The sequence below is a fragment of the Protopterus annectens genome, chromosome 15.part0, assembly GCF_019279795.1.
Source record: "Protopterus annectens isolate FY-2018-M chromosome 15.part0, PAN1.0, whole genome shotgun sequence".
In the NCBI taxonomy this organism is placed as follows: Eukaryota; Metazoa; Chordata; order Ceratodontiformes; family Protopteridae; genus Protopterus; species Protopterus annectens.
In genome coordinates this window covers 542,548,092-542,566,039 of record NC_056749.1, presented here as the reverse complement: position 1 = coordinate 542,566,039, position 17,948 = coordinate 542,548,092, and the positions used below count along the sequence as shown (strand labels likewise).

At 38.9% G+C, this 17,948-nt stretch overlaps 1 protein-coding gene across 1 annotated transcript in view; it reads left to right on the top strand.

Moving 5' to 3' along the window:
- Positions 1-17,948, top strand: part of LOC122789913 (matrix-remodeling-associated protein 5-like) — a 265,150-nt gene that overhangs the window by 168,787 nt on the left and 78,415 nt on the right. The window contains 1 exon segment of the mRNA XM_044057368.1: positions 10,075-10,978. Coding sequence (XP_043913303.1) covers positions 10,075-10,978 — 904 coding nt within the window.

Sequence of the window (17,948 nt, the reverse complement as noted above, 5' to 3'; positions counted from 1 at the left end):
TTTGCACAGTGTTAAGCACTGCTGACCTCTGGTCACAGCACCTTATACACGTTTAGACTCCACATTTCTTTGAAAGTGCACTACTGGCATACTGGTAGACAAACACTCTTACAGCTGCTCGTTCTCCGACATTTCTGCTTACATTTGTCACTCACGCTGGGTGTGTGCAATCCCTTATGATGCGTATTACATCAGACTACATGACTACAGTATCGGGTATGTGTAACCATTTTGCGACGGCAGCCGTTCAACTGTACGGACTCGGCGGCCTGTCCAGTGACGTAATCATATTATATGTGTGTTCCTCATACGATCTGCTCCCATCTGCCTGATACATGGGAATCAATACTCTGCAATGCTGACATGTGACTTGAGTTTGTTAACGCAGCTGTCTGCCGGGTCATGCTACCTCATACCTACTGCACGTTGACCACCTTTCAGATTGCAGGACGGGAGACTGTAGGAGTGACACCTTTCCCACTTTGCATGGGACAGTCCCTCATCACACATCACATGTGACAATACCAGAACTCTCCACCAATCGGGGACACATTTCTGCAGAATCAGGGACAGGTCAAGAAAAACAGGGACACTTTTACAAAAGTAGTGCTATTAACTTGACACATTGACAGAATCAGAGCACATGACTTAATACACATATTCTGAAGTAACAGTTGTTTATAACTCTTACTTATTGTCATTAGTCAGTTAGTGAAATTCACCACCTTTCCTTCAACAGCCACTACATTTAGGAAGGATTAAGAAGGACACAGTTAGACTTTCAGTCAAACTCAGGGACGTACCTGACATTCAGGGACAGTTGAGTGGTATGGACAATACTCTAGCCATTGCAACTGTCCTGATTAGGGGACATTCTCATGTTGTAGGTGTCTGTACTGGTTGCTTGTTACAGGTCTGGTATACCTGACACGTCGATATGTCATTTGTAGTAGCATAAGCAACTATACTGCTGCTAGACTACGCTTTGATTTGTTCCGATATGTATATTTCTGTACTAGGCATGGCTATAAGTATGTTCTGCCCTGGTACATCTGACAGTTCTACAGAGCAGGTTCCACTTTGGCCGTTCAGACTGGTGGCGGCCCTATATGTAGAGCTATCACGTGTCAAATCAACACATACCCACAGCATACCGCTCAACTGTCCCTGATTTTCAGGGCCGTCCCTGATTTTGACTCAAATTTTAACTCTGTTCCTCTTAATCCCTCCTAAAACTAGTGACGTTTGGAGGAAAGGTGGTGAATTACACTTCATGAATAATGACAATAATTAAGAGTTACAAACTTCTTTTACTTCAGAAAATGTGTATTAATTCATATGCTCTGATTCTGTCAATGTTTCCAGTTAACAGCTCTAATATTTTAAATGTGTCCCTGATTGTCCTTGGGTTTTCTTGACTTGTCCCTGATTCTGTTGAAATTTGTCCCCAATTGGTTGAGAGGTCTGACCCACAGCCAGTAGTAAATGGACGACTTCCACGGTTTGCATACGTTAAGGTTATTCATGTAGCATTATAATTGATAATACTGTTTCCTATTACATGTAGCTGTTACAGATACAACACACACACTATATAGCCTCCATTCCCGAACTCACAGGCCATGTGCCATAACTGTCATTTTGCAAGACACAACTGCCCAGACGGGCGTGTCCCTCGCAGGCATACGGGTGTTGAACCTCTTCTATTATGCTATCATCTACCTGAGGTGGTCAGCAACTTATGCACTTTCTGTCAGTAGCAGAACTCACATACCAATGCGTGTGAATGAACACTGTATCAGGAACAATGCATAACACCCTGCGGGACACATTTAGACAATTGGTTCTATTAACCAGACACATTCACAGTCACAGAACATATGTATTCATTCACGTTTGTTGAGGTACATGCCGCGTATGACTCATACATGTTGTCATCTGTCATTACCTGTATTCTGCCTCCTGTTCACCTAATATCAGTAGTTCTGGCAGTGTTTAGTTGGACTTTGTTACATTCTGATACATAACTATGGACGTCCATGCTAATCAGGTACACGGCACTGTGTAGGTCTCTATGTATTCCCCCGATGGTTTACAAACTATCCGGTAGATGTGCTCTTCAGGTTTGGGAGGTGTAGGCGTATGCTATGCCCAAAATGGAATATTAATGACTTCCACTGGGCGGGCCTACTACATCTTTGCCAACCAGCACCTGCACACTTAAGCCCATTAATGCATACCCATGGTCCACCTACCTGGCACCCCTCTACAGCAGTCATAACAAATACTTACTGTGAGCGCAGCTGGGGTATGAGCACACCCCTACACATTGCCCACTCTCCCCATCTCGGGACACGTCGTACATTTTGTCAACCCATGTATTATCACACTTGCACAACCTACTGTTCCATGTACACCTACATCCTGCTTGTATCAATGTCAGCAGATTCTATGACAGCCTGAATTTTTGGGGTCCCGCAAGGGACTCCATTATCCATGTTTAAAGTGTAGACCTTGCAAAACTCTCCCACTGGTCCTTTCCTACCGGTGTTTTGGATAGCGGCAGCGTATTGATCTGTATTGCCTGTCTATATGTCTGTCCGGCCTAGCTGGGCAATGGGGGGGGCACAACATTTCTTTATTGGACCTCCCAGTCACATATGCCCGGGCTGTAAATATGTTACCCCTAATTGCTGTGAAGTAACCTATTTATGTAGATGTCTATATCTACACTGACATATAGTTTGTTTTGTGTGTATGTGTACATATCACTACCTGTTGTTTGTATATATATATATATATATATATATATATATATATATATATATATATATATATAAATATATATATTTATATATATATATATATATATATATATATATATATATATATATATATATATATATATATATATATATATATATATATATATATATATATATATATATATATATATATACATATATATATATATATGTTATGTATATATATACATATATATATATGTACATATATATATATATATATATATATATATATATATATATATATATATATATATATATATATATATATACATATACATATATATATATATATATATATATATATATATATATATATATATATATATATATATATATATATATATATATATATATATATATATATATATATATATATATATATATATATATATATATATATATATATATATATATATATATATATGTATATATATATATATATATATATATATATATATATATATATATATATATATATCTATATGTATGTATATATATATACATGTATATATATATATATATACATATATATATCTATGTATATACACATATGTATGTATATATATATATATATGTATATATATATATATGTATATGTATATATATATATATATATATGTATATATATATATATATATATATATATATATATGTATGTATATATATATGTATATATATATATATATATATATATATATGTATATATATATATATATATATATATGTATATATATATATATATATATATATATATATATATATATATATATATGTATGTATATATATATATATATATATATATATATATATATATATATATATATATATGTATGTATATATATATATATATATATATGTATGTGTATATATATATATATATATATATATATATACATATATGTGTATATAGATATATATATATATATATATATTTATATACATGTGTATATATAGATAAATATGTAGATATATAATTGCATATTTCTGTTATGTCTGTGAATATTTATCTAAACACACATCTATCTAAGTATATATATATAAAAGTTCCAGCTGTACAAGACAACATACATTTGCTATGCTAATAGCTGCGTACACCCGCGCAGGCCCACCTGCATCTACTTATTCTGATTTACATATGTTTACAGGCATGTCTTTGGGATTACATGTGCCTTATTCCTTAAGACATTACCACTTTGATGGAATCCGGTTTACGGAGCCATGCGAACTCGGTCACCTTTACATGTATAAATATTGGCTTTACAGCACAGAGGCATTCATTACACAATTAATATGTGCTATAGTCGTACTTGAACCGGGAATGTTTTTACGTTGGGTAGATGCTGTAACCACTACACTATTGGTGTTCTGGCTCATTTATATGTATACCCATGGTTCATAGCTACTCTGACATACGCCTCACCACTTCCCTTACACAGCAGGCATCCATTCTCCTGCTGGGAAAACAGCAGTACTACAATTAGGACATTCCCTGTTTCCTACTGCTCTTGACCTGTGCTGCAAGTCTACTCACTCCAAGGATATTCATAACTCCTACGCTTATAGTCCTCGCACATACGCGTGTTTGATTGTCAGGGTGTTCATGTGCTGGTTCGGGTTTAACTGGCACTGCCCTGGTGCTGTTCAAAGATCAGACGTAGCACATGGACAGAGTTAGTCTAGAGTTTAACATTCTACCTGTGTTTACAGATGCAGGTGTTTGGGCACCTCTGACCACATTATTGGGTCGGTGCTACATTATTTAGGGCAGGGAGTGGTTCCACTACATAATGCAGGTTTGGGGGGGTGGTTGGTGTTTGGGCACCTCTGACCACATTATTGGGTCGGTGCTACATTATTTAGGGCGGGGAGTGTTTCCACTACATAATGCAGGTTGGGGGGGGGGTTACCCTTCCCATTTGACTATTTCATTCATTTATATACAATGAATATTATTCTGGACATCTGTTATAAATTCACTACAGGTATGCAATAGTCCTGTCAACAGATGGGACAGTTGGTTGGTGTACTTCTGTTTACGGACCTCTCTGATACTCGGGGACTCGTGTCTACAGGGACAATCACGGACACCATATTAGTACTATTAACTTGGAACGTGTTGACAGATTCGTAATACTAATAATTTTCTGCAGTTAAGTGTCTATTACTCTTCATTGTTGTAAGTAGTCATTCTCATTCAACACCTTTCCCCCAAAGGTCACTGGCTTTGCGAGTTTTTCAGGGTCTGGCCAGTTATTGTGCGAATACTCTGACCATTGGTATCGTTGACATTGTCATATGTACAGGTTGGGATGTATTCTGGGGACTAGGGTTAGCACCTTTTCAAATGGCCAAGATGGGACATTTTTGGAACACACATCAGATTTTACAAGCCGACACATACCCACGGTCAGTACAACGGATAGAACTTTACTTATTTGCCTACATAAAAGCCTATTGTTGTAGCGGTTTACTTGCTTATTCCGTTTCTTGTAACATTTAGGTATTGTAGATACTGCAATAATTATTTTCTGTAACTATTGCATAACACATGGGACATAATTATGTCCTACAATCCCAGGACATTTGCCATTTGTAATGTATTTTGTCAGGACACAACCATCCAACGATGGACTGTCCCTCGCAAAGCGGGACAGATGATAACCCTACTGCGGACACCAGATTGTTTGGGCCAACACATAGCCATGGTCAGTGCAGGTTTAGAACATTCATTTGTTTCCTACCTGTGAGCCTTATACCTTTGGCACTTCTGTTGTTTGCCTGTTTCTTGCACGAATTAAGTTTATTCTATCCTGACGTGACCACTTTAGGCTCTATACTAGGGCCCTTGCTGTTCTCCATCTTCATTAACGACCTTTATACTGTCATCCCAAAAGTCAGCTGTATCCAATATGCTGATGACTCTACTCTGATTTGCTCAGCCACATCTCCAGTAGAGTTATGGTCAGCTACCCAGACCACCTTTAATACAGTAGAAAACTGGCTTTCTGAACATTGTCTGATCCTAAATCCCAAAAAATCTAAAATGTTGTTATTTTCACCAACACGTAGGTCTACTGCTTTCACTTTTACCATAAAATCAAATGATGGCACAATAATCTCCCCTGACCCATCTACAAAACTATTAGGTGTCATCATAGACAATAATCTAAAATTTGACCTACATGTTAACCAAACTATCAAAACCATCAATAAAAAACTAGGGTCACTTTACAGAATAAAAGCCTTCCTAACCCCTCCAGCTAAAATTGCCATAGCTCGCTCTCACCTTCTTTCAACCCTTCTGTATGCATCCCCTCTACTCTCAAATTTAAACAAGACTGTCCTTAAACTCTCAATTTGCTACAACCACATTTCCAGGTTTGCCACTGGGCTGCCTTTTAGGACACATTATTGCATCAATCTAAATCAGCTTGGGTGGCTTGAACTACCCAGCCTAATCCAGTATAACCAACCGATTATGGCCTATAAAATCCTCTATAATCCGGACAATACTCCTGCACTTAAAAATATTATCACCCTCTATAACAATCCTAGACCGCTTCGATCCTCTAACATAGTACTAATTCAGACTAGCAAAATTAATAACACAGCCAGTGATTCTCTCTTTACAAACTCTGTAAGTAGAACCTGGAACTCTTTTCCAGCTGATATTACCTTACTTTCCACCTTAGGTCAATTTAAAATTAGACTCAAACAACATTTGTCACTTAACTGGCTATGTCAATGTATCAAGCCTGTCTAACTCTCTCTAGAATGTGTAAAAATCTGTTAACCAGTTTACTGTGTAATTTAATTTAATCCTGACTTGTGCTAAGGATTAACTGTAACCTGTGGAACTTGTTTAACTTGCTTATTTATGTAATCTCTGTAAATAGTCTGTTTGTAATATGTAATGCTGGTATTATGTAATGCTGTATCTGCTTACTCTTGGAGCTTTTCTCCCCGGGCCTCCGCTGAAAATGGACATGCATCCAGTCGGACTATCCTGGTCAACAAATGTAAAATAAAAATAAAATAACTGTTACATGCAGTATGGTGCATAGTTATTTCCTACGATCACAGGATATTTGGCATTGTACCATTGTTGGTCAGGTCACACCTACACACACATTAATTGTCCCTCACCCAGTGGATCAGGGGTATCCTGTTTACGTCAGTGCCTTCATCACCCTTATACCATGTGCCACTATGCGAATGTGTGCAATATATTCTCTTGCTTATTCATGTCGGGACACGTGCGTCACGGGCAGGTGTTTGATCCTGGGTAGTAGGTTATGCATGACCATTTAGGGCTGGACAGTGTCGTGCACCACTAATGCACATTCCAACTTGTGTCCAGATATCTACAGGACTGGAATTCGTGTCTTCCATTCTAATGTTTACACAGGTTACTTATCCCATGAGGGATATCCCAAAAATTGTACAAGACCAAAACAAGAGAAATACCGAACATTTTTCTGGCGTTATGAAAATGTGCTGGGGTTTTACATGCAAGTGATACATAGTTTGCAATCCTGCAACTGCCTAGGGTGACACTACCTACTACATATGCGTAGTGGTCACTATGTGTAGATGTGGCTGCACCAAACCAGTAGGCCAAGTATGGCTAGATTTGGTGGACGTTCAGGTAAGGGAGCGGGTTGTGTGATGTGGAGGGGATGCTGGGTAGTCCATTATGCATCCAGGTGTGTTGCATTTGATATGGCCAGTTCCATCAGGATCAATCTGTGGGTATGTGCCGGTGACATGTCTATACATTTGTATCGCACATTTCAATATTCATATGTTTGTGGGATTGTGTTCTACAATATGGCCTGTCTGGTTGTATTGCAGATGTTTATACATGTGTTTGTGTTTCTTTCTGCTTCACCTGCTGCTCCTTCATACACCTCCGGTTCACCTATTCTGCATACGACACAGTATCGCCTTGGAGGACTGTACCATTACCCATCCCCCCACACACACATATTCCTCACACCCCATACATCACTGTTTTGGTTGTTGGCCCATGACACAGCCAGAGTAACACATTGAATACCCTACATATGTCAGGTACCTGTATAGTTGTGTGGACTACCCTGCCATGTTTGATTTCCACATGCTATACCTCATGCACATAGGTAGACGCCCATACTTAACTTTCATTACATGGTTGGTATACCCGGGTAATACCCATTCAACTGTGACACATCCTGACAAGTTCGGCTTGTACCACTGATGTGCGGATTTTGGCAGACTGTTCTAATCATTGGTAGGATGCCACCTTTTCCTATGTCCAGGATGGGATATATTTGGTACACATATCCGACTGTACTGGACATCACATACCCATAGTCGACGGTACGGATAATACTGTTCCTTTCAGCGTACATGTTTCCTGATTGTTGTAGCAGTTTATATGCTCCTGTTTCATTTACATGCTTATTCTATTTCCTGTCACATTTGGTATGTGACATATGGACATACCTTTTGTATGTGACTATTACATGCCTTGTGGGATATGATTCGGACATACGGTCGCTAGATATGTACATTTATCGTGTATTTTGTTATGGACACATCTGCCCAGCTGTGTACCCTCCCTCACATTATGGGTCAGCTGGTGACCCTAACCATTGGGCTGGATGTACCTACTGGCGGCGCGCTAACATATGATGCGTTTCACTTCCACTTGGTATAGCTATCTACACTGCGTTGGACTACGGGCACACGGTTTTCCATGTCATTTGTTCGCGGGATAGGGACCCGTTATTCCCTACCGTGCATTTGTGTTTGCTTCTTCATTTTGTGTTCGCAGGAACTATCTTGCATGCTTTGCATACGTTTTGGTATCCATGGACACTGACAGATGTGATTACTATCTTGCAAGTTGTTATATGCAAGCATTTTAGGTTGCACATCGACAGCTGGCATTTCCACACCTCCGTGCGGCACTTCGACATGCCCTATGCACTCGTGCTCCTTTCCTATGCATGTGGCTGTGGCGGTAGCGCGCCTTCATTAATATGCATTTGGCACTACTGTGCCATCTTCACCCCGCACTGTCGGCGCAAGCCTACCACCGGCCTTGCGCCGAGCTTCCTGAATCCAGGGGTGTGACTCTAAACAAGTCAATTAAGACCTCCTCTGTTGCCAGTGAAAAGGGGGCACTTAAGTTAAAAGGGTTTACCTTGTTAAAAATGTGTAAAATAAAAAAAAAATGCAAAAATGAAGCACTGTGTATGTTCTCTGTCTCTCTGGTCCAAAGAAATAACGTAATGTAAACAGCTGCAGCAATGGTGCAATGTTTAACGAAAAGTGAGTGGAAATGGCAGTCTAAATCTGAATATTTTTATTACATTCTGTATATTTTGAAAGAAGCCAATATAATTATGCCAAGTTGTGCTATTTAGACAGGACTTGTGGTGTTACCTTTTTAACATTTGGCATAGTCTTTTGAATGTTGAGACCAGAAACCTGATTGCTTGTGAGAGATATGCCTTATCATAGGTTAGCTATTCATATGAAGGATTTTTCTTTCTAAACACACATGTACAGATGTATACCGCTTAGTTATAGATAAAACAATGTTGAATGCATTTTAAATTACTTTTTAATGATAAACAAAAAAGCATACAGGAGTTATGCTTACGATAATACTTTATATAAACAAACAATGGAAGATTAACAGGCCAGCAACACAATTCAGGTCCAAATTTAGGTGAATGAAAGATGATATCAAGTCCAGTAACATAATAAAGGCCTTGCCACGATTCCTTAAAATGCTGCCAGAGTACTAAGGGATGGTGTCCTGTTGGGATGGAAGTATTGCACTAAAATGTTGCCTTTTTTCTAGTTGACTAAAATCTTGTAAATAAGACAAGTAATTTGTCAAGCAGGCCAGCAAGATGACGATCATTTATTAAAGTATTTGATAACTTGCATCTCGTCTAGTTGTGATTTATCCATAAAGTGCACCACAAATTCAGCCTTCTGAGGAAAAGAACTCCTGTTCTTCAAACCTTTATCTACTTCACACTTGACCATGAGTGGGGGCACAATTTATATATGAGAATAACAAAATTTGTTAAATTATGTCACAGCTACTGTTTAACAATTATGGCCAGCAAATGATACAAAAGTTAAATAAATAATTCTTGGGTAGACAAGACAACAAGCCAGTCAATGAAACATAGATAATTCATACATTTAAGAATGTGTTCTTTTTGATTTTGCATGTTAAACATGTTTTTCCTTGTTCTTACAGGTGCCACAGTTCCAGCTGGTGGTAAATATGGGCTGCGCTTTGAAGTATTATGGAATGGTACATTTATAATCCGAAATGTTCACCTGCAGGACAGAGGACAGTACATGTGCACTGCACAGAACATTCATGGCTCTGACCGCATTGTTTTAACTCTCACTGTGCATGCTCAAGCCCCTAAAGTAAAAGCTCCCAAGTTCCAGGAAGTGATGACTTACCTGGGGAAAGCGATTCTCCTGCTCTGTCCAGCAGATGGAAGACCACAGCCTGAGACTGCATGGTTGCTTCCAGATAAAACTTTTGTGCGGAACCCCACTGCTGCTGATAGTAGAGTGCTGCTTGTGGAGAATGGGACACTGAAGATTAAAGATACCCACTTCTCGGACAAGGGAGACTACAAGTGCATTGCAAGTAATGCTGCTGGGGCAGATACCAGAACAATTCGCTTGCACATTACTGCCTTACCACCACAGATAAAAGAGGAGCCACTGGAGAATATAGCATCACTGCCCGGAGAGAGTGTGTTCCTTCACTGTACTATTGAAGGAGAGCCAAAACCAGATATGAAATGGACCTTTCTTGATGGGACCCAAATAAAGCCATCTCAATTTCTGAACAAGAAATTCTTTGTTTACCCCAATGGGACTCTGCAGATCAGGAATGCCTCAGTGGTGGATACAGGAAGTTATGACTGCTCTGCTGCCAATACTGTAGGCACAACTAACAGGGTGGTAAATCTGCTCGTCATGAAGGAACCAATGGGAGGACAGAAGAACAAGGTATTAGAAAAAATGACCTTGGCAATTTATGGTGGCACACTGACTCTGAATTGTACATCTTCAGACAGTCTTCTTCCCAATGTAATCTGGAGACTCCCATCAAGAAGACTACTAGACTCACACTACAGGTAAGGATGGGACACCATCCACACATCTCCAGATTTGATAACCTGAGGCCTCAGGCAGAGTTGGGTACTGGTACATGTAAGAATGTTTAGAACATAGTATTACTGAGTGACAGATCCCTATGAGTGGACAGACAAAAAACTGGAGCATAGCTTTGTATTTCATTTCATATGGAAGAGAATTTCCTTTTATTTCTAAATGTGTCACAAACTCAGCCTTTAATGGGATAATACTGTTGTTCTTCAAAGTCCTGCTTATCTAGGTATATTGTGACAGCTTCTTCCCCTAAGATAGGGTATTGCTTTGGCTCTATAACAGTTATGTTTTTGTTCTGCTATCGAGGTGACAAGTCTTCCAAACCATTCTTTGACAGATGAGTGTGCAAATAACTGAGATATCATTTAGTCATCTATTGTCTATTTTCCCTGATTCTATCTATCCCACTTTAAGAGTGTTCTGCATTAATCAGATCTCAGCTGTCTTGATGAAAATATGCATGCATGTTTCCCTTCTGCATGCAAAACAGGAATGCAGGCAAGAGGACTTGAGGCACGCACGCAAATAGTAGTTTCAAAAGTTTATTCTTCAGACTTTACTTCAGACAAATGATAAAAACAATAAAAAACAGTAACCATAAAGCGCTTTTCGTCTCACCCCTTAGTGAGACTTCATCAGACAGTTGCAACAAGAATATTTCAAACAATAAATACAAATTCAAACCACGTCAACTTCCTCCAAACAAGAGACAAGCCCGCCCCCAAGGCAAGCAGGAAATAACAATTAACCCGTTATATGCTTCTTTAAAAATCAGGCTTCTTGTGAAACAAATATGTATGCTACTTACTTTTTTTTATTGTTTTTATCGTTTGTTTGAAGTAAAGTCTGAAGAATAAACTTTGGAAACTACTATTTGCGTGCGTGCCTCAAGTCTTGTTGCCTGCATTCCTGTTTTTGTAGTTACTAGTTTTGAGTATTCCAAGTTTGTCCCTTCTGCATGCACACAAGTTACCGACTAGCTTTGTTGCTTTTGATAAGATAAGAAGTGTCTGCAGTCTGCAGCAGGATTCTGTATGAAACAAAATGATCCCAGTGATAATCTCTGGTTCTTAAAAACCTTTAGAACTCTGCAGTCCGTGCATGGAACAGAGATCACAGAGAGTACAAATGATAGCTTTACTGCTGCTCTGACACATAAACTACATTCCTTAATAATTTAGTATAGACATGATTCACAGTTCAAAAGGGGACTACAGGTATCTGCCAGCTCTTATCCTATTTAACTGATGGCCATAAGAATGACCAGATTGGATTTATTTATTTATTTAATTTACTTGCTTGCATTTGTTTGCCTGGGTCCATTGGGCTGTTATGAGCCCATTTTCAGTGGAGGCCTGGGGATAAAAGCTCCACAAATAACAAGAACACAGAGGTGTAAACCTATAAAATGAGTGCATTTCAAGAGTATATACAACAAAGGTAACATATTTAACAATTGGTTGCAATACTGGTATAATAACAAATTGACAAAAGTATAGAGCAACAAAAGTAAAGACTGACATTACATAGATGTTTCTTGGAGTAGAAATAGTAAGACTTTCACCCGGCATTAATGCATGGTTCATATTGAACATCGATATCAGGATTAAGCAGAGGCAGTTAAGTTTTGGGAGGAGAAGACAAGGTGTAGGTGCAGGTGCATTTCCAGGTAAAAGATAGGTAGTCTCTTAGAGAAGTTTTGAAAGTGGCAGGATTTGAGTAGTTCTAATAGTAAATGACAGGGCATTCCAAGTTTTTGCTACTGAACAAAAGTATAGAAGCTGGCCGGCTGACAAGTTTGGTTTCTGCACCAACAAAGGGTAGTGGTTTTCAGATCTGAGAGGCCTCCTTTGGATGGTAGAAACTAAATATAGAGCTAAGAGCAGGGCAGTCTGATGGATTAAAGATTATTTTGTGTGCTGTTGTTAGTTGCAGGTAGGAGAGGTAAGTGTGGTAGTTCTAGCCAGTTCAGTTTGAAGAGCAGTACAGTGATGGGTAGAGTATTTGGTGCTTGTAGCGAATTTTGTGATTTCTTTATAACAACTCTCAAGTTTAGCTTTATGGGAAGATTGGAGGTTAGTAAGTAGAGGGGCACCATATACAAGAGAGGGTAGTAGGTAAATGGTAGCAAGGGCTTGTTTTGTGGAGGGGCTTAGAAGTATTTATACCTATACAGGATTCCTAGCTTTTGGTGAGTTTTGCTGATGCTATGATGTACATGTAAGTTAAAATTCAGGTGTTCATCTATAATTACTCCTAATAGTGTTCTATGGGCAACAACCTCAATTTCCGTGTTAGTTTGAGAATGTATAGTGAATTGGGCTTTGTTTAAAGGGTTGTCTTCTTAGGGGATGAATAGCATGAGCTTGGTTTTGTTTGGGTTAAGGGATACGTGATCATTATATATCCAGGTCTCAATGGAGGTAAAGGCCAGATGAGTTATTTGTTGTAGACCAGATATGGAATCGGCAGAGCATGTAATAATCAAGTAATCTGTGTACTGAGTAAGTGATCCCTGACCTAGTGAAGAATGAAAATTATTAATGAAAATGTTGGATAGGAGGGGCCCTACTGTGGAGCCTTGGGGAACTCCAGTAGAGGTGTAAAGATATGAAGAGAGGTAATCTTGTCATTTAACAGCTTGTAGCCTATCCTTTAAGCAGCCTGAGACCCAGTTAAGAGAAGAGGGGGAAAAGCTGGTCTTAGAGAGCTGGGTTAGAATTAAAGGGTGGGAGACAGAGTCAAATGCTTTTGAGAGGGCTAGGAATATGGAGGAGTCCATTTTACTAGTGTCTTGGGCACTGTTGTGTCCATAAAAGATACGAGGGCATTTGTAATGCTATGCCCTGGCCTAAATCCATGTTGTGTTTGAGATAGGATTAGGTTGTGAAGTAGAAAGTTTAGAATATGAATATGTATACATTTTTTTAAGATCTTTGAGATAGAAGAGTGAATGGCTATTGGTCTGAAGTTTGAGATATCAGTATCATAGCCACCTTTACGAACAGGAAGAATAAATGCTTTTTTCCAGATTTTAGGAACATAAGATTCTTAGATGGATCTATTTAGAAGTATGGCAATAAGGTAAGCAATAGCTTTGGCTGTTTGTTTTAGGAAGAGGGTAGATAGGTTGCCAGCAGCGTTAGAGCAAGGTTTGAGCTTGAGAAGTAATCTTTTTATTGTGGTGGTTGGAATGGTTTTAAAAGAGAACATAGGTATAAAATGGGTAGAAGACTTGTGAGAAAAATGGGAGGGTGTAGTGGAAGGAGAGCAAGAGTATAGTTTTGAAGGAGTTGCAGAGTTTGTGCTGCTAAGGGCTTGGGAAAAAGTAGCAGTGATGTGTGCTATAATATCGATAAAATGAGAATTAAAGAGAGGGGCTATTTCTTAAGATGTTTTGTCAGGATGTGGACATGCATTTCTCTTTGTGTCTGGTTTTAGTAGTGCTGTATTGGAATTCCAGAACTTTTTTAAGTTTAACTATGGTCGGTCTGAAGTTTTAGATAATGGAATTTTTTGTCTGTTAACTAGTCTTTTTACTTGCTTTCAAAGTTATTTAAATTTCAGCAGGTCTGGAGGGTTTTTATTTGCTAGCCATTGTTTCCAAGAAGCTACAAAAAAAAAAAAAACACTGTCAGCCAGCAGAGACCATAGGTCAGTGGCTAAATTGTATAAACCAAAGTAAACTTTATTGTCATTCAGACCACACAGGAACAGTGCACAGCTGAAATAAATTGCATTTCTCTAAGTTCATGTGCAAACATAAACACAAACAAAACACACATACACTACAACAGCAAACAATAACAACAGCAACAATGAGTCCAAGCCATCTGAAGGCACCGCATCTGCATTAACCATACTCAACCCATCAATGCGACCACAGCAATCCCTGCCATCCACAACATCCATACTATCCCTAGCTCTATTACAGCAACATTAATGTCCCAAGTCCCAGACCAGTATCCTCTGATTCAACAGAACCCAAATTTAACTTCCACGATTTTGAAGGCCCGAATGATCACAGTGAACAAGGCAAACCAAGCAACCATAGCAATCCTCACCATCACCACCATCCAAACCTTGGCTAATCTTATCTTCAACAACCACATCAAGTCTCAGATCGATCCCTTTGGCATCCAAACCAATGGCCCTGGTTGGTCCAACAATCCAAAAACAGCTATGATCTCCAAAAACTCAACAAAACAACAGCCTAAGCCCCAAAACACTACTGCTGTAGACGACTGCACAGTCAACCAACAAATGGACTCCCAAACGGAAGGTACATCAACAAAAAAGATAAAAATACAAAATGTACACTGGGAGCCAGAGTAGCCACTGCCACACAAGGCGTCATCATTTTGCTGTCAATCAAGGACCGTTCCTTAGCTTTAACTCTATTAACTTATCAGAAAAGACGGAATCAGTAATATAGGCCTGAAATTGGAAAACTTGTATTTTGGCAAAATGTATGTACACTTGCATATTATTAGTACTTAGTAAAGACTGGGTAAAAACCTATTAAGTTTATAGGAGAAGGGGGGGGGCTAACACTAACATCCTTGTAAGCGTATACACCACTCAGCAATTATTACTTATTTTCAACATTAAAAATGCATAAAACGGCATATTACACCATGGAAGGACATACTTTGCTGGAGTATTTTAAAATAGTTTCAGCAGCAGAGGGGAGTTCTTCTTACACGGCACAGAACTCAGGTAAGAGAAAGCACTTTTGCTTGGGTGGAAAACTAAGTGAAGTGACTAATTAAAATAGTAGAAGACAAAGGAGTTATCGGGGTACAGCAAAGGAAACTGGAGCCTTAGCAGAGACAAGATAGTTGATAAATAGATCACTGCAGTAGTTGGGTATTGTATGGGACCTAGCTACTTATACAGAAACATTTACACCATAAAAAGAGTGAGTAGAAAGTTAAACAGCAGCCTGGTAAAAACAGCATCAACAAACTAAGTTATCACAACCATCTGAGTTCACAGTCTATATCCTGTAATCACCTTACAAATGCACAATTGAAAGAAATAGTGAGTAAATGCACAGTCTAGTTGTTAAATTGCTCAATTATCATGGAGTAGCAAATTCAGTAAAATCAAGTTAGGCTACAGCATTCAAGATAAGTAATAGAGCTGGCCGAAATCAGTCATCCAAATGGATCAGGCAGACGTGCATTATAACTCTCACGGTTTTTTAAAAACATCACAACTTAAACTTGGAGATCTCTGTACATGGGAGAATATTAGTTCAAATATTACTATTAAACAGTGAAATACAACTTACATGGAGAACACACTTGAAAAAGGACACGACAAGGTCTACAGAATGTTAACAAGGACAAGATAATATTTAAAAATGGTGCTCACCAAGTTTATTATTATTTGTAGAGGTACTACAAACCTTGGGAAGGGGAAGTGTTACAGTCCAGCCCTCATCTTACAGGAAAAGTGTGATTATGTGCAAAGTACTAGATGATAATTCATGGACCTGGGAACTGGAGAACACAGAAGTTACTAAAGAAAAACTTTGAACTAGCAGAGACCTCAGGTGAGTGTTCAATTGCATCAATCAAGGACTAATCTCGAGATTATGAATAAGGAATAAACTCAGTGAAACTATCTAACCAAACACTATAATATGTTTAGGAAATACAGATGACAATTCCATGATCATCTAGATGAACAGTAAGTAGTCACAGTGGCCCTTGCACTACTTGTTGAAAAGACAGAATTAGGTTTGCCAAGAAAGGTGAATAGTAGAGATTTGCCTTTTGGCTACTGCCTGACTGTTAGCGTTGCTTGTTTCACGTGATTATACTTGGCTAGGAATCAATATCCCTTTACTCGTTTCACCAGAAGCACTAATCATGAGCTAATTTCCAAGAAGAGGCTGACAGGCTCTTTAGTGATCAGCAGTCTCATCCCAGTGGTCTCACCTTCAATAACCACATCGCCACAACAGTCAGGAAATCCTTCTATGTGGCACACCTCATCACTAAGGGCTTTTCATCCAGAAAAAAAGGAGGTCATTGTCCCACTGTACTCATCCCTCATTAGACCCATTATAGAATACAATGCCCAGTTTGGTATGTACCTCTCAAGATATCTGCAACAACTGGAAAGGCCGCAGAAATACCTCACTAAAGGAATCACAGGCCTAAAGCAGATGCCCTATGCTGACCACCTTAAAAACTCCAACTATACTCTGTCGCATATAGTCTACGCGGAGGCGATTTCTGCTTAACATACAAGGCCATGTCAAACCCAGAGCTGTTGGACATGCTACACTTAAAGAAATCCCAATCCCTCAGAGCCACACGCTTCAGAGATCTAAACCTTGTCATCACAATAAACAAAACATGCTGGAGGGATAGGTTCCTGACCCAGAGACTCCCTATACTCTGGAATACATGTCAAGCAGAGCGCCTCTGTCTGTCTTCAAAAGGAATCTTGATGATTGGATGAGAGAAAGGAAATTCACCCTGGGGATCACGTCAGTCGCCCTACTAGACAGGGGTCCAGGGAAGTAAATAGTGTAGGAAGAAATAGCCAGGGAAATTGTTATGGCTAGGCTTGTATAGGCCCTAGGGCTGATAGCCTAGTGCCAACCTATGAACCTATGATACAGGAGTCTGTAGGCTTGTTGTAGCCATCTCTTGATACATGCCCAAAATACTGCATACAGCAGCTCAATGCAAGGGAGCTAAGCTACACAAAGGTCCAAACCAATCAACGAGAGACAGCCAGGAATCAATATCCTTGTGGATCTTCTCTCATCTGGAGTAAAATGTAAACAGCACTAATCCCAAGATGACTTCTAAGAAGCAGTTTCAGGATTTAGAGTGATCAGTAGTCTTTACAAAGACTGGAAAATAATGTCCTCTGTTTCTTCTCTTATCAGGAGCAAAACAGAAGCACTAATCC